The sequence below is a fragment of the Polistes dominula genome, unplaced genomic scaffold (genome assembly GCF_049000335.1).
Source record: "Polistes dominula isolate Pdom_NZ unplaced genomic scaffold, Pdom_raw_medaka contig_15, whole genome shotgun sequence".
In the NCBI taxonomy this organism is placed as follows: domain Eukaryota; kingdom Metazoa; phylum Arthropoda; class Insecta; order Hymenoptera; family Vespidae; genus Polistes; species Polistes dominula.
In genome coordinates, this window is record NW_028300915.1 from 7617508 (window position 1) to 7640652 (window position 23145).

Consider the following 23145-nt stretch of genomic DNA (forward strand, 5'->3'; position numbering starts at 1 on the left):
TAATAAAAAGTTAATTCAGACTGTGTTAAAAAATAAATATAAGTATGGATGAAGGTCATCGACTATTTTTTTTTATATTCTACACATAAAATGTGAATACAATTTCATTTTAAAATTCAAAACTATAAATAAATTTATTTTACAGAAATATACTTTTGTCAACATTGCAATGGCTTGATCGAATCATTATTATTGTATACCACTTTATTTATACATTAATGAGGTTGCTAAGTCTATGAATATTTTTTGTTTCAACACTGAACCTAGCGCACTCTGCTGGTGCACTTGAAAACTAATTCATGTTCCAATTAAGCATTAGCACAATGCGGCATTGTGCGGCACTGAGTCGCATTATGCTCTGTAATTGGAAAACGGGGATAATATCTAAAACATTATGTGGTGGAAAGTATAAGTTCTGGTAAAATAGCGAAGTGCATCCTCCACATAATGTCGTCAATTGTGTATAAGACTTAATGCTATGCTAGTCCAATGTTTGCGTTCTTAAAATTACAAAATAGTGTCAGAAAATTTCACACTTGTAAACACGCTTGAATTCGGATATTAAAAATAGTGCATTATCGACGAGGAATTATCGTTCGAGGTAAATCTAATAATTATATCGACATCGTCTAACAAAAATTGTTAAATTGTTTTAAATCGATGTAACATTAATTGAAATAACTTTTATATGGAAATAATATTCTACTACAATTCATATCGTCAATAATTTACGCAATTGTATTTGGAATCTTGTTCTTGGTATGCTTGTCTATGATTTTATTCGCATTTATATGTTAACAATCTCAAATTTTGTCATTGAATAATACATTTGTTGGATATCTAAACAATGAAATATTTATTGTGACGTAACATTTTTTAAGTTTGTTAAATAAATTTATGATCAGTTGATAAGTAATAACGTATGCGGTGCTTTACAGTAGTTCAATAGGGTGCCATAACAATGTCTGCTTAATTGTAGAAATGGCCGCATCGACTCTGCATTGGTATTCTTTTTCGACACATTTTTATTTCTATATTTCACTTTTAAGTTATTATAACGTATTCATTTGATTTAAGCTTAATTAACATCTAGTTTTTAAGTTTATTTGATAGAAGTTAATTATGTTTTATTATTTCGTTTATACCAAACACGTGTATCATTTTTCTTCTTTTGGGATTGATTTATTGTAGTACTGACTGTAGTAGAATTTTGTCTATACAGGTAACCCTCCTCTAACACGGTAAATTGGTTACTAGAAAATGCCGTATTGTGTGAAACCGTGTTGTATGAGATCCAGATCCATGAGCCAAAAATTTTTGTTTTCAGGCCATGGAGATGAATAGAAATACTTTCCGCAACTCTGTATCTTTAAACGGCAAGCCTCACCGCGTTTGTAGAAGTACAGTGTTATACGTTGTACAAAGGTTTTTTTTTTGAAAGAAAACCGTGTTGTAGGATGCAGTGTTGTAGGAGGGTTACTTGTATTTGCAAATTTTTTTTTTACATACACGTTTATGTTATTCATATAAGATTAAATTTTATGCTTTATATTTTATGCCTATCTTACATTGTTATAATAATGAAAAACTAATTCATTGAATTTTTATCAGAGATAAAGAAAAATGCCGGAATTAACCGAACTAGATAAAGCTGCCAGCTCTGAGCCCACAAAAATTGAGGCTGCAAGAGTAGGAGTTGGGTCTGGCACTGATTCAGATTCGGATGATACCATTCCAGAATTAGAAGATGCCAGTGTCGGTGGTGCTGCTAGTTATCCAGCAGCAGCAATTGCTGGCCTTCCTCTTGACATGGTCTCTAAAGCTAAGCAGAGCCGAGGAGAGAAGAAAGCTAGAAAATTAATGAGCAAGTTAGGATTGAAGCCGGTAATTTTGTTACCTATTCTCATAAAATGATAATTATTATTTAAAACTACTACTTATTTTAGATATTAATTTCTTATTTCATGTTTTTCAATTTAGGTACAAGGTGTTAATAGGGTAACCATTAGGAAGTCAAAGAATATATTGTTTGTCATTAATAAGCCGGATGTTTTGAAAAATCCAGCTTCAGATATTTATATCGTATTTGGAGAAGCTAAGGTATGTTTTTATTCCTGTACATTTAATTTCATAAGAAACCATTTTTACTTAACATTTTGACTGCCACGTTGGTCATGTATGATAGGCCACGGTTTCTCCTGTGACGCCATGGCGGTCATTATTGAACTATTTATAATGGTAAAAATTGAATGAAAATTTACATTTAGTGAATTTTGAACATTACCGCTAATTAGAATATAATTGAAATAAAAGTGCTTCATTGAACAATTACAAATTTTTATTGGAACATCGAAAATAAAAGATTAATTTTTATGAAATTTTCAATAATAAAAATACTATCATGGCACTTTGAGCGAAATATATGATTTTGATGTGGCAGTCAAATGTTAATGGTTGGAATATATATGATGACACTGTATATGGTTTTGCAATTTATCGACTAAACATATCGTGTAGATAAATACCTTGGCAGACTGAGATATAATCGATGATTTTTTATTTTTTATTATTATTATACTATGTTCATTTAATAAAATATATTATTTACTGATTTATTTATAGATTGAAGATTTAAGCCAACAAGCTCAAGTCGCAGCTGCTGAGAAATTTAAAGAACCACCTGTAATTCCTGCAACTGAAGCTGGTGGTAGCACAACGGTAAAGAAATCGTACATATTTTAATCGACATAATACATTGATAGCAAATCTTATATTTTTTCTACGTTATTTAAGGTTGTCGCTCCAATACAAGAAGAATCGGAAGAAGAAGTTGATGATACAGATGTGGAAGAGAAAGATGTGGATTTGGTAATGTGCCAAGCCAACGTATCTAAAGGCAAAGCTATTAAAGCTCTTAGAAATAATAAAAATGACATTGTCAATGCTATTATGGTAAGTAAGATTTATTTGAATTATTATTTTTTATAATTGTTCTTTAATATTTTTATTATGATGATTAATATTAAAAGGTTTCGCGATAAAGTTTATAATTACCTGAAAATATATTGTTGTTAATCTTGGCAGACTGAAAGTACATAATTGTGATTGTAATTTAATTTTATGGAAATAAGGGTACAATATTAACAATGATGTTACGTTTGTTTTAGGAATTGACAATGTGATGAAGCTTTTTAGAAATGGTTATGCTATGGTATGACGAAGCCTGCATTTTGAAATCACTGTTGAATCATCTATGCATCATAAAAAAACTCATTTCTTTCTTTTTATCATTACATTGCAAGAATTCACATAATTCCATAAGACGAAATCTTATAGAGGTTATAGGCCAGGCGATCTTTTTCGGGAATCTAAATTTACGTGTATGTACATAATTCATACGGAATTAACAAATAAATATATTAAGGACACGGTATATCCCATTAGTTTTATTTGGCTTTTATGAATCATTATTTATACAAACTTCGTTTATATTTTATTTTTGTATTTATATTGAAATAGTTACATCTATAATGAAAGAAAATTGATTCGATTATATAATTTGAATTTATCATCATTATTATTATTATTAATTGGCATTAGGAACTCGAAAATTCATTGCCGCAAGTCCTAAATCCCAACAGTGTTCCCGTCCCTGAGCGCGACCCCTCCATTCACAGTCTTCGTAGCCTATTTCCTTAACACTAAATCTACCGAAATTTCATGTATACTTAATCCTACCATGAGCGGTCAAATGACTGCTTCAAAAAACATATGTATTTTCATATATAAACATATATAAAAACATATATAAGAAAATATTTTTCTAGTGCTACAATAAAAACCTGCTCCCCGCTTTTCTATTTAAAAAGTTTTATTTAGCTTTATGCATTTTCAGCACATTTTTTTACAAATTACAGCATTTTGTATTGTACATTTTCCACATACGTATTTTTTATTTTTTATACAGTTTTGTTAGTCTTATTGACTTTACAATATCTTATTTGATAAGATTTCTGTTCAGAAGAATTTGTAGCTGTGTTTATTATTGTTTTTGATGAACATTCTTTGCTTAGCTTTCTCTTTTTCTGATATTCGGTCCAAAGCTCTTCTGCCAATTGAAATAAAAATTCTTGCCTCGATATTTCTTCATCCGTCGTTTCTTTATAAAAAATCCAAGTATTTATCCCGGTTAAATCTAAGATATTGAAAAATACCTGTAAAGGCCATCTTTGACATTTAGATTTTACACTATATTTTCTGGCCATTTGGTTGATTACATCTACACCGAATTTTGTGCTATTCTTTTTCTTCTCTCTTTCAAGTAGGCACAATGCCTGTTCTTCATCGCGACGCGCTTTATATAGTCAGACTGTCGCTCCAGCGCTTTCGAGGTCTTCCAACGCTTTGTCTCCCCGATGGTGACTTATCTCGGGATATTTTGACCACTCGGTCATCAGTCATGCGAGTGATGTGGTCATTCCACTCAACTTTTCTGCTTAATAACCAGTCGTTGATGTTCTCGATCTGGCATGCTTTCCTAAGGCCTTCGCTTTTTACTCTGTCCCATAGTGATTTCCCAGCTATTCTACGAACTATCTTTATTTCAGTTGCTTCCATGATTTGACGTGTTTTAGATGTTTCAGGTCTTGTTTCTGCCACATATGTTAGTATAGGCCTTATAGCGGTTTTGTATATACGCGCTTTTGCATCTATTCTTAGGTGCTTGTTTCGGAATATGGTGTCGTTTAATAGTGAGACTTTGTGCTATTGTAAAATCTAATTGTCTCTGATATATGGGTGTCACTTTTTTCAATTTCAACGGATGAATACATTGAACTAAGTATAAATACTTTTTTATTGGATTTAACTTTATAAATTGAAAGAATAAAATCTTTCGATTTGTATACTATTGTTGTTATACTATCCTTTACCTGTCTCGCTAATTTTGGTAGTTCTCTTTTATTTCTGCGGATTGTTTCAACAAGCGTAGTTTTTTTTGCAAGAAGTTTACTCGCTAATGACGCGCTTGTAAAAAATTGTCAGTTATATTTCTCCTATTGCCCATATATGGTTCTGCTAATTTAAAAGTTACAAACTCCCCAAGTGGGACCGATGATACTCTCCCTTCATCTTTTCTCAAATGTGCCCATAATTATTTTAAATTAAATAAGTTCAATGTAATTTTCACTATATTATCAAAAATGAATCGTTAGATAATGTTTGTTATTTCAATATTTTATAGAATTCATATAGAGTGTTCAAATATAAATCTTTAAATATCTCGAAACAAGAGATATATGACTTTAACCACTTTCATAATTATAGGCACAAATATGGAAAGCCGTTTACTATATACTTACTACTTACATCGGAAGCTAACTAGAATTTTATGCTAAATTTGTTCGGTTTGTTGGGCACGTATTGAGTAAATTTACAACGTGCTTTTGTAGGAAACAATTATTCATCTATAGCAAGATATGCTCCTGGTTTATAACAGTTTTGACTGTTTTCGATAAATTTGTATTAAACTTCAGAAATCAAAGCGAACTTATTGTTTTGTAAGCGTTAGCTTCGTTGATATTTGTTGTTAAACCGAATAAATCTCATGATTTCTGTGGAGCCATTCAGGCTCTTAGTTTTCGAGAAAAATGGCGGACCCCATTTCTTATTCCATGATTGTCTACACTGTAGATCCACAATTACATTGTACACTCGTAAAACAATTTCAGGGGTGCGTTTTCCGAAGAATATAGTCGTATATAACATGAATTGTTTAAATGGTCAAATGACCGCTCGTGGTAGACTAGATAAGGTATACATTTTTTTCGGAAAGTAAACCATAAAGTTATGAATATTGAAAAATGGGTTGTATGTATATTATAGGAAAAGTCAATAAGCTACATGGTGATACAGTAAAGTTGTATACGAGAAATTCTAAACGAAATTTCAAAAACGGTCATTTGACCGCTCATGGTAGGTTTTGTGTTAAGATTCCTCCTAATATTGTCCTCCCACCTCCTAGTATATATCGATCAGTATTTTATGCACAGTTTGTTCTTTCCCCATACGCGCCAGGTGACCTGTCAATCTTAATCGGCATGATTTTACGACGTTGATAATGTCCGGTTTGCTGTACAATCAATGTACTTCAACGTTATGGAGTTTTCTCCATTCGCCCGTTTCCTCATCGCGTTTTGCACCGAAGATTTTATGAAGAACTTTGTTTTCGAAAACCCTTTTAGTCCCGTAACGTAAGTGACCAAGTTTCGCTACCATAAAGAACTACCGGTAAGATGATTGTCCTGTATATCCTGATTTTTAAACGCCTAGACAGCAATCGCAAGCTGAATAATTTATTGACCGAATAAAAGTATGGATTGCCTAAATTGATTTTTTTCTTAAGGTCCTCGTTTATTTCGTTCGTCTGGTTTATGATCGATCCTAAATACCTAAAGTTGTTGACCCGTTCACAAATTTTATCCCAGACAACCAAAGTTCCAATATTACGCACATTCTTAATTCTATCGGTAACCATATATTTGGTTTTTTCCACGCTTATTTGCAGCCTCAGTTCCTTTTTTTATCTATTAGTGTTTTTGCCTTATTAACTAATATCTCTTTATTGTAACAAAGTAATATCGTCCGCGTATGTCAACAGTTGCGTTGTCCCGTTCAACTGCAGACCATCTTTACTTTTCTGCAGTTCTTTGACAGCAAATTCCAGTACTAAATTGAACAAAAGAAGTGACAGTGCGTCTCCCTGTTTTAACCCGCTATGCATGCTAAAAGTTTTCGACATTTGATTACCTATTCTCACTTTACCCCTAGTTTCCCTTAAGCAAACTTAAACCAGATTGAACAGCTTTTTTGGTATTCCCTGTCGTATTAGAATTTCGAATATTTTCTCTCGTTTTATTGAATCGTACACTTTTTGGAAATCGATATAAAGTTAGTGTATCGGCTGATTAAATTCCCATTTTTTCTCCAAAATCTGTCGAATAGCAAAGATTTGGTCTGTAGTCGATCTATTTCTCCTAAAACCGCACTGATGATCTCCTATTATCTCGCCCGCATACGGTACTATCCTAGCTAGTAAGATATTTGATAATATTTTGTAACACGTTGGTAGTGAAGTGAAATACCCCGGTAATTATTACAATCCATTTTGTCTCCCTTTTTAAAGATTGGGATTATAATCGACTCTTTCCATTATTCCGGCAATGTTTCCTTGCTCCATATTAATTTGATTAGTTAAAAAATTTCTTTGATCAATCTATTTCCCCCTCTCCATTTTATTAGCTCCGCAGGAATCGAGTCGTTACCCGGTGTCTTATGATTTTTTAGTTTTTTAATCGCGCTTTTTACCTCTAACATAGTTGGTTCACTAACCATAGGTTCCGCTGTATGAAACTCACAATTCTCTGTTTCCCGGTCGTTCTCGGATTCTACTTTTAATAATCGATCAAAATAATTTTTCCACGTGTTCAATATCCCCGTTGCATCCGAAACTAAATTGTTGTTCGCATCTTTCACTAGATCCGTCCTAGCTTGGAATCTCTTTCTGAGTCTATTTATCCCAGCGTACATCCCACGGACATTACTGCTTTGGCAATTTTCGTCTATTTCTTTTATTATTTGTTTAAGGAATTTCGCTTCTAGTTTTTTATCAAATCACGCGCCACTTACCTAATATTACAAAATTTGTCATGCGTTATATCCGTGTTTTGGGTTAGCCACGTGATCTGCGCTTCGTTTCGAACTTCGACGGCTATCTTGCATTCTTCGTCGAATCACGGTTTGTCTTTCTTTTTTTTACATAAACCAACGGTGGCCTCTGTCGTTTTAATTATCGCATAGTGTATGTATTCCCATTTTTTATCTGTACTGTCCTCTGATTCATCAATTTCCTTTGCGAACGCGAGTCTGTTCGTTACTTTAGCCACGTACTTTGTTCCGCTTTTTCTCTCAGTAAGCTTTTGTACGTTTATCCATTTATTTCTTATCCTCTGTCCATTAGTCTTATTTACGGAGATATGTTCCCTCATTCTAGTTATAATCAAAAAGTGATCCGAGTCACAATCCGCCCCCCTATATGACATCGAGTATGTCGTGTTAGGCCATACCGTTTATCCGCCAAAACGTGATCTATTTGATTACGCGTATTTCCATTTGGGGAAATCCAGGTTTGTTTACGTATGTTTTTATATTTAAAATACATGCTCTTAATGATAAGATATTTTCCGGTCGTGAAATTAATTACCCTTACTCCGTTATCATTGCTTTCCTCATGTAGACTTTCGGGTCCAATCGTTGGTCTAAAAATATTCTCTTTACCGATTATCGTGTTAAAATCCCCCACGACTATTTTCATATATTTTTTCGGTAACTGATCCACGACGCGCTCGAGTTCTTCGTAGAATCCATCTTTAATTTTGTCCTCTTTATCTTCTGTCGGCGTGTGCATTATTATAATTATCGCGATCTTGTACCATCGACTCTGCAATACGAGCAATTTTAATCTTTCGTTTATGAACCTAATGTCTTTTACCGCGGATGTTTCCTTCCGAATCATGAATGTATTATCGAATGACCATTTGTTTTGGCAAAAAATACAAAAGTACATAGAAGCTCACAAATCCACTTTTTTTCTAACCAGATACATCTTAGTTACTACCGGAATCACCAGTGGGCGATAGTAGGTACTTAATGCGATGACGGTATACTACCAAAGAACGGTATAATATGTACTATCAGAGAATATACTTTTGTGGTATTACTGCTTACTAATACCACGAGATAAAAGATATACAAAAATGGTTAACGTATATAGAAAACTTTATTAATAAAACTGTATCAAATAAGTATAATAAGTAGTTGAAATAAGTTTTTGGAATACGTGGTGAGTACAAAGCGTTGTGAGTCGTGTAGTGTTATAATACCATTAACTATTGTTCTCATTGTTTTATGTGTTGTTGGTCTGTCTTATCACTTGAGATATAGTTGTATAAGCGGCCCGCAGAGGCGTGACTGTAGATACGCGTCCGCTACACTTTTCTACCTACTATCGCCTACTGGTGGTTCCGGTTGTAACTAAGATGAATCTGGTTAGAACAAAAGTTTACTGTGAGCTTCTATGTACTTTTGCATTCTTTGTAGTGGTAGAATTCATAGTACCCCTAGATGTAAGCAGTATTTGCTAAATATTGAAGTTATGCTGCTTAATAATTTTTTTTTTATTGTATGTTATTTATATATATATATATTATATAGTATATATTATATATTTATTTATATATTTTATATATATATCGTATCAATTTAAAAATAATTTATTAAGCATATAGTATACATATAAAATTATACAATATATATAAAATTAAAGTAAATTATTGTTAAAATCGGACAATATTTCGTAAAAAAAATGTTCCCAATATTTTTTGTAATATTAAAATTTGTATTACCAATCGAAGATATATTGTAATTATTTACTTCGTAATAATAGGAATCATGAATCACATAGAAAATACATGTACATATACGTACTTATCGATATTGACAATTTTGGAAAATGACTTTTGTTCGGATGCTGTCGAAGCACGGTGAAAGTTTTATTTAAGTCGTTTCGCGCACGTGTCGTCTGCGGAAAAGCTTCGAGGGGAAAGAAAAAAGAAAAAAAATAAAGAAAGAAAAAGAAGAAGCGTGATATTACGAACCAGGGGGCGGGGGAGGGATTCTCTTGTTCCCATTCGCTTTATTCGTCGTGAGATTCGTGCTAATATTTGAAATTGCGGTCGCGTATATGACGCTTCTTCGGTGACATCTGGTTGGACTTATCCAAATCCACGGTTATTGCTCACAAGAAAAGGTTGGTAATTTTGTCACGTAATGAAGAAGCAGCAGAACGTTGGTCGCGGGAAGAGAAATAAAATTCTCGTAATACTTTTTCTTATTTTTTTTCTTTTGTTCTGATGAAAAAATAATTTTTGGTCGAAAACTAAGTATTTATTAAATAGCTGCCCCACTTTGTAGGTCAAATGAAAGTTGGGTTGGAGAATTGAGGAATGACACATAAAGTAAGACGTTTCAAAAAGATTAAGGAATGAGAATTTACGAAGCTTTGAAGGATTTCTTCCTTAGGACTTCTGATTCTGATTTCTCTTAACGATCGACTGTCAAGTCGAAGACGTATGTGGAGATATCAGATAATGTGTCGTATTGCTTGAAGAATTTTTCCTACGTCCTCGTCGTTATCGTCGTCATTGTCGCGCTATCGTTACTGGTAACGTCTTAATAAAGTCAGATATCTACAAAGAGAGACAGTCTCGATTCTTTTGTTTCATGCTTCGTTGACAGAAAGAAGTGTCTGGAGGAGGCGAGAATTTCAGAGAATTTCAGAATGTATGCGATACAGTTGACACGAATAGCACTTCCGTGAAGTTCAGTGTTTTCTGTAAGGGAAGAAGAAGAAGAAGAAGAAGAAGAAGAAGAAGAAGAAGAAGAAGAAGAAGAAGAAGAAGAAGAAGAAGAAGAAGAAGAAGAAGAAGAAGAAGAAGAAGAAGAAGAAGAAGAAGAAGAAGAAGAAGAAGAAGAAGAAGAAGAAGAAGAAGAAGAAGAAGAAGAAGAAGAAGAAGAAGAAGAAGAAGAAGAAGAAGAAGAAGAAGAAGAAGAAGAAGAAGAAGAAGAAGAAGAAGGAGGAGGAGGAGGAGGAGGAGGAGGAGGAGGCGCGGAAAAGATTGGACCCATCGAGCCATGTGGCAGGCGCGAACGGTGTAAGTAATGGCGTCGACCAATCGCTTTCAGCGCTATACGCTTCTGTACTTCTTTATCTTTCTTATACATTTTTTTCTTGCTTTCCTTTCTTTTCTTTCTTTGCTACGCTATAGATATAATTATTATTTCAATCATTATTAAAAATTATTATTAATTATTACTCTCTCGTAAATTTTGCAATTTTAATGCATCACTTCTTGGCGCCACATTTGAAATTGGTTTCTCTTTATCTCGTCTCTACCGGAAATCGAAATTGGCCACCTTCTTTTTCTTTTCCTTAAGATATTATAGATGGTCATAAAATTCGTTTTCAACTAAAACCGAATAATATCGTTCGTGGGACGATTTTAGCGCCATTTTCGAGAAAGGTTTAGGCCGTCTTTCCGCTTTCCGCCCATTTCGACGTTTCATCCTAATTCGTCCCTGTGGTGGTGGCCCCTTTGATGCAACGGTTACGATCTTTTTAAGGGTTTGGGGTTTTAGAGCTTTTTGTTGGCAAAGGTAAGAAGGAGGAGGAGGAAAGAATATTGCGGTTTCCGTAGCTTACCGTAGCGCACAAACTTAACCAAGATTTCCCGATGCCCGATACCCGATGCGTATAAACATAGCTCGGCGAACCAAGGGCTTACCTCCTAAGGCTCGTAAAACTTTCGGATGGGCGTGGAATTGGTGAAGTACCGCAAATGGTAGTGTCGAGCCGACTTCAATACGATTTCTACCGATCGGATACGGCTTATTCCTCTTAGAAATCATTTCGGAAGTGTTCATCTAAATTTTACAAAGCTCAGGAAAGGTTCAAATTGAAAATATCAATAATTATATCTGTTTTTAAAAATACCAAAAAACATAAATTATTGAAATATTTTAATGTATTGTTGACCAATATTCATGTATTTTATATTTTAATAATTATTAATATAAACAGTTTGTATACCTGAAAACAGGGAGCAAATATGAGTAATCATGATTAATCAACACTTTAACATGATGTAATTTTCATTTAAAACAAAAAGGAAAAGAAAAGAATGCTTACTGATAGTTCCATTAAAATGGTTCGCATTTTTAATTTATGATAACAAAAATACTTTTCTTATTGTTTTAAATTCATATTCAATTAAATTACAGCGAATTTATTTTCAAACACATATAATTTTTGTTATTTTTATTAGAATTATCGTAAAAAATTGTTCTCTAAGCAACGTAAAACTTAACTATCTCGACAAAATATTAATACGTTCTCCGTCGTTATTGATGTTACACAAGAGTTCGCGCCTTGGTATACCTATACTATTAAAGCATCCACGCGCGGCCGACAATTATCGTCCGTCGCCGGAAGGCAACATGTTTGATCTTGGTCCACAAAAGCATCTTTGGCTCTTAACCTCTAACTATGTATGTACACATTCCTAGTACTCTATTTTCGCTAATTTCATCAATTTCATTCTAAATCATGAACATCAAAAGAAGTATTAGAAAATCAGTTAAAAATTCATGCGTTTTCGGGAAGTGTGGAAATTGGAAGGAGAGGGGAGAGGGCGAAAATAAAAAAGGGAAAAGAAGAATGTTTGCACATTTTTAAAACTCGTTCACTCTGAGTATCTTTTCTTTGAAAGACGTGAGAAAGAAAGAAAGAAAGCAAGTGATAGAGAGAGAGAGAAAGAGAGAGAGAGAGAAAGAGAGAGAAAGAGAGATGGTTCGTAGCGAGAACACTATATTACATCATTGAGCGGCCATTTTGGACCACCCAAGTCGCTGTCAGGGCATAAAAAATATGAAGTTCTTTTAGGGCCGCCTTTTTTCTGTGCCGACGACTCCGCTGGATCGTACCGTAACGCAGAAAGGCGGTGCAACGAACGAGGAAGGAAGACAGTTTGAACGAATAAGACAGAGAAAGCAGGCAAGGAAGAAAGAGAAAGAGAGAAAGAGAGCAAGAAAGAAAGAAAGAAAGAAAGAAAGAAAGAAAGAATGAACGAGAGAGGATGATCATAGAAGGTGAAAGAAGAAGAGGGAAAGATAGATATAGCGCGGATGTATTAAGGGTGGGGGCGTAGGGTGGGGAAGGGGAGGACGGCTGATGAGAAAGAAGAGAAGAGGGAGAAAACAGGAGAAGACAAAGTTGTACGGATGAGGAAAGAAAGAAAGAGAACGAGAGAGAGAGAGAGAGAGAGAAAGATAGAGAGAGAGAGAAAGGAAAGAACAGAGGGCGAAGCTGGCAAAGGGTGAAGAAGGTAAGTGGCCGCGGGCCCTACTCGGGTGGAACGTAAAAGAAAGATGTAGTTATGTAGTTAAGCCGAGTTAGATCGTTCCGTCCGCCATCGCCACGCTGCGCTTTTTAAGCTTTTATCCTTCTCTCTCTCTCTCTTTCTCTTGCTCTCATACACTGTAATTTTTTGTTTCCTTCTTTTTGTTTTTCGTTCTATTTCGTTTAACACCACCAGGCACGATCACGAATTAGTTTTCATCCTGGTCGAATGATTTTTGCCAGCTCATCTTCCACTTTTTATTAGATTTCAAATTTAAACCACATTGTCTTCTTGATACAGCAACCCCTCTTTTTTTTAAGGGTGCTGTTGTTTCTTTTTTCATAAAGCGATGCTAAATGATTCTTACTTTGAAGAGTACATAAGTAAAATGAAATGCAATAACAGAGTGTGTCTGAGGTGTAGTGTATAGAATTTTGTAAGGAAGGAGTTGAAGGAAGAGGAAGGAGGAGGAGGATCTGCAAAAGAGAAGATTCATAGTTCCAACTTGGAATGATCCTCGAGCGAAAATAAGAAGTTGCTCTTATTAATTTCAGTTTGTCTGTATTGCACTGTATTGTTATTGTGTATGCGTGTGTACATGTGTATATATTATTACGTATATGCCTTCTGGCATGGTGGAAGAGTTACCAAGCAGAGGTTATTTTATTGGTGTCTTGTAAAATTTCTTAGGATGATTCCGCGCTAAAAGTATTTTCTAATCTGGGACAAAAATTCTTTTCCGTTTCTTTTTATGACCGTAGATAAATTCTTTCGTTCTTTCCTCTTTTTCTACATATAAACACACATAAACACGCATCCGTGCGATTTCGAAAGGAAAAATTCCTGTTTCGTAGTTCGTTCCTACGTACATGCATCTGAAGATGGAAAAACGACTTTTAAATGAAGAAGAAAAAGAATAAAAGAAAAAAAAGGTGGAGGGGGTGGAAGAAGAAGAGAAAGAAGGTAATAAATGCGTTTCGTTAGATCGCGGCGTGGTTTTAATGAGAACGAAAGCAACTTTAAATGGGATACCAATCGCCGATACTTAGGTGGTATAATACAAGCACGGAATCGGCGTAAGCTGGTTGGAAATGCCGCACCCTGCATGCCAATTTATTCCGACCTGGGTAAAAGGCCTTGAGGCTGATGGACGGTATACGCGCGAAGACGAAGCTGATGGCGATGCTTGTTGTGGTGATGCTGGTGGTGATGGTATTGGTGGTGAAGGTGGTGGTAGTACGATCAAGTCATTCCATTATCTGAATTGAGTGCTGCTCGTGGGTACCTGCAATCAGTTTTTGCTTTTTTTTTTCTTCTTCTTCTTCTTTTAATCTTTTCTTTTATTTTCTTAACTCTGCCTCTCGTATCTCGTCACGCCCTCGAGATCTCGTCGAGATGAACGCGTACCTGAAGAAATCTCTTTCTCTCTCTTTCTCTCCTGTGTTCCTTTTCTTCTTCTTCTTTTCTTTCTTTCATCTTCTTTCCTTTTCTCAACCGCAGATGACATCGTGGTAAAACATCCAAATGCACGAACGCACGTTCAAATTTGGTGCTCTCTCTTATATAAGAGAAAGAACTAGAGAGGGAAAGAGAGAGAGAGAGAGAGAGAGAGAGAGAGAGAGAGAGAGAGGGAAAGAGTGAGTTAGAGAGACTCTTCATTATCCGTTTTTAACGTTAACATGGCTATCATTTGTCAGGGAGATCCGACTCGGTGATACTTAGCGCGAATTATAGGGATGATTATTTACCGAACGATTCAATCGGATAAATCGATTCGCAAAGATTGAGTGATTTTCTCTTTAACCTTTACGATCCATCTATCCTTTACCTCTCCGTCGTCGAATTTATTGTATAATTACATTTGTTTGTAAATAATAATTTTTTGTTTCTTTTGAATATCGACAATAGAAAATGATATCACGTTAATCGAGATTAACGGAACATTTATATTAAAATAAAAAATTGTTGAGTATATTAGAATAATCGACGCGGGGTAAGAAAAGTTACTTGTTCAAGAAAGATTAATAAAAAAAAAAGATGAGACCATTGGGGCTGACGCGAATTACGAACGTTATTAGATCCAATTTGAGATTAAAATATTGCCTGCTAATAAGAATGCCGTTCTGAGGCGCATGCACAACATGCATGCAGACGTAGAGAGAGATGGAGCGCCAATAATTGCATTATTATACTCGTCCCTTTTAGCAACGAAATTGGTCCCTCTTTACCGCGAAGCCATCTTCTTCTTCTTCTTCTTCTTCTTCTTCTTCTTCTTCTTCTTCTTCTTCTTCTTCTTCTTCTTCTCTTTCTTCTCCTTCTCCTTCTTCTTTATTTATTTCTTTCTTTCCTTCTTTCGCTTGTTCGTTCGTTCGCTTGCTCGCTCCAGAGAATCTTGCCCCTTTCGTGAGAAATTATGTGCCTTCGTGCCACTTTAAGAAGGCAATTATTTCGTTTTCTTCGCTACGTTCGTAGCCACCATGCATGCCTCTTTTACCTACCTTTTTCTCCAGTTTTATTATCTTTTTTTTTTACTTATTCTTCTTATTCTTATTTAATTCTTATTCCTTCAATATCGATGCTTTTCTTTCGTTCCTATTTTAATACGAGATGATATCTTTGAATTTGTAAGTAGCTGGATTTAAAAGTTTTAAGGAAGAAACGATTTTTTTTTGATCGAACTAACTAAAAAAAAAAAAAGCAAAAATATGTCGAGGTTTAAAACTTGTTAATCAATCCTTGTATCCTTCTAATTTTTGGATGGAGGAGAGAATGGAAAAGTATTTGAGGTGCTAAAAAGTGATCCAGTTCAAAGTAATTTCAGCAATTATGATATACTTAAGGGTTCATTCTGGTTCTTACGACGAAAAAAAGGCTATTTTCACGATTTTTTTTAGGCTTTGTAGGATACATATACATATGAAAGTTGTTGGGTATGATAAATACACTCTAGAAGTACGAGAAAAAATTTTTTTTTATTGTTTTTAACATATTTTGACATTCTAAATGGCTGACAAACGTGAACCCTTCAAAAGTAGGTATGCTGTTGGCGGGCATCGAAATTTGAGAACGGTTGATCTAAAACAAAAAAATTAAACGGTTTTAAATTTAGTATGACAGTGGCTATCGGGTATGCTAAAACTATCAGTTTTTATGCAAACAAAACAAAATGACGGCCATTTTTCGAAAAAAAATCGTTGATTTTTTTTGCACTTTTTTGTAAAAAAAATATAGTAAAAATTAATATTTTGACTTGGTTATTGCATGCGAGATAGCCATTCATGTTTAGAGTATGTGGTTAAAATTTCAGAACGATCGGTAGAGTAGTTTCAGAGATATCATGCCCACCAACCGAAAAAACGTTGTTTCGAGAAAAACGCGTTTAAAGTTTTTTTTAAACAAATTTTTAAAAAGTCTGACTTTACCTTATTCTGCGATGCCTGCCCCATACAGTATGCCTTCTACTTCTTCAAAATACTCATTATTTTCCACTCTAGCCTTTTTTCGTTGTGTCTTGACCTCTTTTAAAGATTCTCCGCTCAAACGATTGGTTGAGCGCACACGCGTGTTGTCGCGGTTACTAGCGTAATTGACTGCGATAGGGCCAAGTTTTATCCCCAAAACGTACATTATTTTCAGTATTGGATCAAAACCTTCGTTGAATATACAAGATGCCAATTTACAAGCTATTTCAACAATTTTTTTTACCATTAAATAGGTGTTTAGGCATTATAGCCCAAATGCATTTGTTGAAGCACTCATTATTATTTTGAGTGTGGCCACCTAAACATCTTTCAAGTAATTCTGTTTTTGTCAGGTCAACATTAACCTTTTGTTTTTTGCTGCTATATTCATGCAGAGACATTTCCACTTACACAACCGCAGATGGTTTGTCTCCTCTATCTGTAATATCTCTATGTATTTGGATTGCAAAATAATATACTTAAACTGCTCGGATCATTCTAAAATTTTTGTATGATAATTCTACATATGTCTACTTTCGAAAAATGCAAAAAAAAAAGAATTGATTTTTTCAAAATGATAAACCAGAATGAACCCTTAATGATAAAATATTATTTGGCGTAGAAATGAGTTCCAGCGTGCACTGAAAACGATACATGTGGGAGGAAACGTTTTAATATATCATACACACTTTTATTTAAATTATATTAATCGGTACAAAGTTTTTGGACAATCAAATATTTCGATACATTCATTATGATTTTTGATGTAAATATTATTTTTCTTATAGATCTATTTAGATTTTAAATAACCAAGAAAGTTCATACCAGTTTGTGTGCCATTTATTTCTATCAATTAAAACGGCATTTACTTTCTAAGTTATTTAATATTTGTATCGATTAAGTATAATTTTGTTTTAATTACGTTTTCTTTCCATCTAAGATCAGTTTCCTATCTCTTTTTCTCTTTCTTTCTCTTTCTCTTTCTGTTTTTATGGAAGATTATTCTTTAAGTCATCGTTGATTTTCTAAACGATATTTTGATATCCTGTCACGATACTTAATGCGGCATGTTACGATAAGGATTACGAGGGAATGAAACGTTATATGCCGTTGTAAACACGATTTTCGCGATATTCAACGGCTTGTAAACACTCGGTATGGGTAGAACTAGACTCAGGACACGAGCTTCTCCTAGAGTGAAGGGCTTGTTTTAATCGCTCGTATGAACTCGTAATTGTCCGTAATTACGAGAGAAGTAAGAGAGAAAAAGAGAAAGAGAGAGAGAAAATTAGCATCTCACGTCGTAAGCCTCAAAGTTTCCCATTTGGTAAGCACACTTTTAACTTTAGATTGTAAACGAGTCATGAGATTAGAGCCGTATTTTCCTTTACTTGTTGTTAAATATTTTCCACTTTCGTTTGCTCCTTTCTATGCCAATCAGATACGTTCGACGAATGAGAATATCGTGATTAACCGTGTAAAGTATATTTGCATGAATGTATATGTGTTTGTATATGTATTCGTACCACTGCATCTAGTTAGAGGATTATCCATTTCTGATTTCCCATTAGGAAAGTTCTTTTAAGGGTGTTCCATTTCTATCCTTTTGCAAGGAAGGATTAATGCCGTTAATTCTCACGGTCTCAATTTTGATCCGATTTTGGTGATTTAGAATACATTTGAAAGAAGGAGATAAACATTTATTTTATGCGTAAAAAAGATTGGATTTAACGTCAATCGAATATGAGAAAAACATTAAGACTTACCTATTTTTCATATAAATTATTCTGAAGAAATTTAATAATCCTAAGTGGTATGAGATAATTTCATCTTGGTTCATTATCAATTCATGCTTGTCAACTGTTTCAACGGTTCAAGAGAAGGGATAGAAATACCTCATAACACGCTTTTAGTTCATATTTTGTCCGTACTTGTCGCTCTAGTCAAACACACATTTAAAAATGATATTTATTCTTTCTAACATTTTTAATCAAAGATTAAACCGTACCATTCCAAAGATCAAGTATTGATTAAAAATTTTACTTTATTTGTTTCAGTCGAGTAATCAATAACGTATTTATTGAAATGATTACAATCAAGATTGAAAACTTATTTATCAAGGGAAACGTTCCGCTGCTATCATTAAGAGTTAAACTTTGGAAGTTAAACTTTTTAAAGTTTAGTATTGACGATTCTTTCTTTCTTTCTTTCTTCGAGTTTGAAACTCGAGCCAGAACCCATGATCTAATCTCAAAGGATTTATCTTTTCCAGCCTCCTTTCGGCGCCATAATATCTACGATGCAGCTGCTGCCGTTTCGGCGATCCTTTCTGGTAGGCGGCGACTTATCTCTACTTTACGAGCAACCACGTTCGACGCTTAACGTCGAATCCCACCGTTGAAACACCTTAGATAAAATGGTGGTCCAAGAGAAGAACGGTGAGAAAACGACGGTGGCCATTTTGGGTCTAATTAATCGAGGAAAGGAAAGAGCAAGGGTTGGTGAACAGGAGGAAGACAAGGAGGAAAGATGAGAGGGGAATTATAAAAGGGAGGCTGATTAAGGAAGGGGGGGAGGGTAGTGGTTGTGAAGAGATACACACGACACTGGTCGTTGTCTTCTAAATGTCCGCTCGTTTTTTCCTAATGTATTCGGATGCCTCCATATCCGATCGGTTTTAAACACCAGCGTTTAGAAATGTTTATGTCTCGAAAGAAGAGAGAAAGAGAGAGAGAGAGAGAGAGAGAGAAAAATTCCATTGAATTCTTCAGTTATTTCGAAATCGTTCTCTCTGCATTGATCTTTATAATTATATTTTTTGATGTAGTTTATGATGAAAGTAAATTTATTCTATTATTCATTTTTTAATTGTGTTGTAAAGTGACATGGATTTTTGTTATCATGTAGAAAAGTATAGTAAATTAAATAAGGACATTGAAAAGAAATGATAGTATAATAGTTATTGTGAAACTTTTTTTATTAGTTCAGTTTTCGAGTGATTATTTAATGCGAATATTAATTTTTAATTTTTTTTATAATGATATTTTTAATACATGATAGAAAATTTATTTTACGTATTTTCATTGGAAAGTAATTATTAATTGTGTTGCTGTAGAAATAATTATTTCGTATCAGAAATTTCTCTTAACTATTGATAGAGAAATAATATCTTTAATTAATTGTTTAATCTTATTTATTTACTTTTGATACGATTTAAGGAGATATTGTTGATATCAACGTAGAATCTGTATGATCTATCTATCTATCCATCGACTTATCGATCTCTCTTTGTGCTACCGTGCAACCAAGCAACCTCGTTATATCGAATCTCGAAAGATGCGACGCCTATAGATCGTGATTTCAAAGTTATTCTTGGCGATCGGCGAGTAACAGATCTCGAGTAAATACGTAGCCCCGAGGAAGAATATTTTCGTTGATCGCAAAAGAAAAAAAGAAAAAAAAAGAATAAGAGTAAGAGTAAGAGTAAGAGTAAGAGTAAGAGTAAGAGTAAGAGTAAGAGTAAGAGTAAGAGTAAGAGTAAGAGTAAGAGTAAGAGTAAGAATAAGAATAAGAGTAAGAGTAAGAGTAAGAGTAAGAGTAAGAGGAAGAAGAAGAAGAAGAAGAAGAAGGAAGAAAGTCTGGTTATACGTTGATTTATTGCGTGCGCCTCGTTTTATACTGTGAATGGTAATGCCCATCGTATTATACTGTGCATTTACGAAAGAGTGCGAAGTCGTATAGTTTCGCGTAAGCGCGTCAAGAAGCAGCAACAATAACGACGCTGACAATGATAACGCTGCCACAAGCAATAACAATAAGAAAGAAATAAAGAAAGGAAAGAAAGGGAAAGGAGAAAGAAAGAAAGAAAGAAAGAGAAGGTGGATAACGCGAGCATTTTTTACCTTTAAGGCTCGCTCTCGTCTCGGTGGTTAGGGTAGAAGATCGTAATCTGAATGGTTCTTGGTGTTCTCCATCGTGGCGAGTAGCCCACTGCAGATAGGAATCGCCTCGAACCACAGTATTCGTCCATATATGCATAATATATATATATATATATATATATATATATATATACTTAAATGTATATGTATATGGATATATTTAAGTATATACTTACATGCATATCTACATATATCAACACAGAGAAAAGTAGCTGAGATACACACATACACGCACACATATATATATATATACGTATATTCAGGCATGCACGTAAGCCCTCACAAAGGTGCAATCCTCACTGGGGATATAGGATAACGTAGGGTCCCACTTAGCTACTAATGCTGTCGCTACTTCGCCCTTTCCCAAGCGTAAATTATGTCCTCGAGTACGATCGTCCGTTTTGCCTCTACCGGCATACAACTACCACCATCACCACCATCGTCGTTGGAACCACCATCGCCATCGTCGACCTCGTCGTCGTCGTCGTCGTCGTCCCTGCCACTGTCCTTCGCGCCTACCAGAGAATTTAACACAGTCTCGAGCTAATCGGCTTCTGATAGCCGCTATACGCGCCACCGAGCTTCCCCATTTTAAACCAAGTAAGATTACCAACAACAACATATACATACACATAGAGAATTTATTTCATTTTATTTGTTCGTTTGTTTGGTATTTTGAAATTGTTCGAAATTAGGGTTATAAGAATTTTGTATATTTTTTTTTACTGTAGAGTTGTTCAAAGAATATGTAAGTTAGTTACTTATTGTTTTTTACTACGGTTTTTGTTATAAATGTATAATTGTTTTTAAAAGAATCTATTTTGTATATTTCTAGTAGGTTTTGGTTTATTGTTAGAAAAGTAAACTGTGTCCATATGGCTCTTGTTCAGGATGATATTATATTTATTGATAACTTCCATCTGCTTCATTCGCCATTTTCTATTATTCGCAATTCTTTAATTAAATTGTCAAGGTTAAAATAAAAATTTTTATTATACGAGAACCGTCAAAAAGTATGAATCTTTGGAATAAGCCGTATTTAATATTTCAATATAATATTTAATATAGTTTTTTTTATAGGGAATTATGCTCATACGAGGGATTACAGTTAATTATGTTCTATGAAAGAAAGGAAGGGATCGAAATAATAGTGAATGGTGATTTGTGAGGTTTCTTTCGGAGACCACGTGTCATCTTCAATCGTTCAGATAATTTTCTATTCTACACTTTTTGTAGGTAAGAAGAAGAAGAAGAAGATGGGAAAGAAGGCTTCGAGGCTGCCAGGTGTCTAAAGGCTAAGTATCGTCGGCATAATAGGTCTAGAGACTTCTCCTGGCGGCATTTTTAGGATAAAAAGAAACTTCTCATCTTTTCCTTTTTTTTTCTTGTATTTCCGACGTTGAAAAAAGACCCATGATAATGATTCTTATAGAAAACAGGACGTCAAAATTGACTTTTGTTTTCACAGTTTACGAACAGAAACTCGGGGTTATCATTTTTAGTTTGATTTAAATTTAAATTTTAATTCATTTTTATGAAAGATCTACGGAATCATTTTGTGAGAAATCTTGATGTTTATACGATGACTCAATGATATTCTTTTCAAAAGGAATAACATAAAAGATCTTGTCCAACAGCGAGGAAGTAGAGGAAAAATAATAATAATAATAATAATAATAATAATAATAATAATAATAATAATAATAATAATAATAACAATAATAATCATCTTCTGTTGGGCTGACAATAAAAATCCCTGAAAGATGCGTAAACGTAAACGAAAGTCACACATGTATATTTATTACTTTTATCCCATGTATATCTATTACGCTTATCCCATGCGTTTGTTCATTCTCGTTGTTGTTCATTGTTCAAATTCGCAGGGTGTCACCAACGTACAAATCTGATTTTATTCTATAGTTGGTAAATACTGTCTCGTTTACTACTCTCGGGAACTTTAGAAATTGGTGTAGAAGAACGACGAACAAGATAAAAACGACCAAAACGACTACTAGTACAACAAGAAAGAGGACAATGTGAGTTGAAAATAAAAACGATCTAGTGAGTAGGCGGTAGTCGTGTTTTCGTTTGTCCCATGAGCCGACCGGTTGATCATTGTCAATTCAAAAGGATCCTATCGATTGGTCCCTTGACACGAAAACTTAGCGTCCCGCTGGCAAGACACGCGCGTAACACCGAATCAACTTTGAACCTTCTATTACTACCTGAATTTTTATATATTTCAAAAGTGCCCACAATTTAATTTTCTTTCGTTTCTTTTTTTATAATACGAAGTAAAATCAATATTATATACTATTTTTATATTTTCATCTGATAAAACATTGAATAAAATGTGTTAATTTTTGTAAGAAAAAAAAGCATACAATTACCGTGATAAAAAAATACCTAAAAATTAGTATTACATATCTATTAATTCTATTACTTAATACTATGCGTGTGTGTGTGTTAGTGTGACTAAGTAATAATATCAAACACGAAATATTATTACTACTACTATTACTACTTCCACTTACCACAGCACGTGCACTACGATCTCCGATTTACCACGCGATATAATTTACAAAGTCGTTTCGCGAACTCGTCGACTTTTTTTCTCTTTTTCTTTCTGAAAGGCGACGAAACGTGGGACGTAAAGCCGGTTTTCATCGAAATGGAACATAGGTATCAACGATAATCCGCGTGCGAGGCGCCAGCTGGTTCATATTGAAA

General features: G+C 34.2%; 1 protein-coding gene and 2 long non-coding RNA genes across 7 annotated transcripts; 2 read left to right on the forward strand and 1 right to left on the reverse strand.

Annotated features, from left to right (window-relative positions):
• Positions 1-466: 466 nt before the first annotated feature.
• Positions 467-3433, forward strand: Nacalpha (nascent polypeptide associated complex protein alpha subunit). Of its 3 annotated transcripts, none has more exons than XM_015330752.2 (6): positions 467-601; positions 1612-1884; positions 1981-2100; positions 2623-2718; positions 2794-2952; positions 3168-3433. In XM_015330752.2, exons 2-6 carry the CDS (start codon positions 1624-1626, stop codon positions 3180-3182), a joined length of 651 nt encoding a protein of 216 aa, XP_015186238.1. In that variant the 5' UTR covers positions 467-601; positions 1612-1623; the 3' UTR covers positions 3183-3433. The 3 variants fall into 3 exon arrangements, with proteins under 3 accessions (XP_015186238.1, XP_015186246.1, XP_015186254.1); XM_015330760.2 differs by lacking the exon at positions 467-601 and adding an exon at positions 608-759; XM_015330768.2 differs by lacking the exon at positions 467-601 and adding an exon at positions 802-1004.
• Positions 3434-7136: 3703 nt separating this feature from the next.
• Positions 7137-9222, reverse strand: LOC149033225 (uncharacterized). Its single transcript, XR_016175937.1, has 2 exons — positions 8267-9222; positions 7137-8088 (listed from the first exon to the last, which is right to left on the reverse strand). It is a non-coding gene; the product is annotated as an uncharacterized LOC149033225 (long non-coding RNA).
• Positions 9223-9387: 165 nt separating this feature from the next.
• On the forward strand, positions 9388-22197 carry LOC149033226 (uncharacterized). Of its 3 annotated transcripts, XR_016175934.1 has the most exons (4): positions 9388-9865; positions 10030-10769; positions 18532-18651; positions 18747-22197. It is a non-coding gene; the product is annotated as an uncharacterized LOC149033226 (long non-coding RNA). The 3 variants fall into 3 exon arrangements; XR_016175933.1 differs by having other exon boundaries at positions 9388-10769; XR_016175935.1 differs by lacking the exons at positions 9388-9865; positions 10030-10769 and adding an exon at positions 10776-12998.
• Positions 22198-23145: the final 948 nt, after the last annotated feature.

Bases quoted from the DNA above. Each gene is read 5' to 3' on its own strand.
- Nacalpha (XM_015330752.2), top strand. From the start codon at position 1,624: ATGCCGGAATTAACCGAACTAGATAAAGCTGCCAGCTCTGAGCCCACA. The intron at 1,885-1,980 runs GTAATTTTGTTA...TTTTCAATTTAG, and splicing joins GCAAGTTAGGATTGAAGCCG to GTACAAGGTGTTAATAGGGT. The intron at 2,101-2,622 runs GTATGTTTTTAT...ATTTATTTATAG, and splicing joins TCGTATTTGGAGAAGCTAAG to ATTGAAGATTTAAGCCAACA.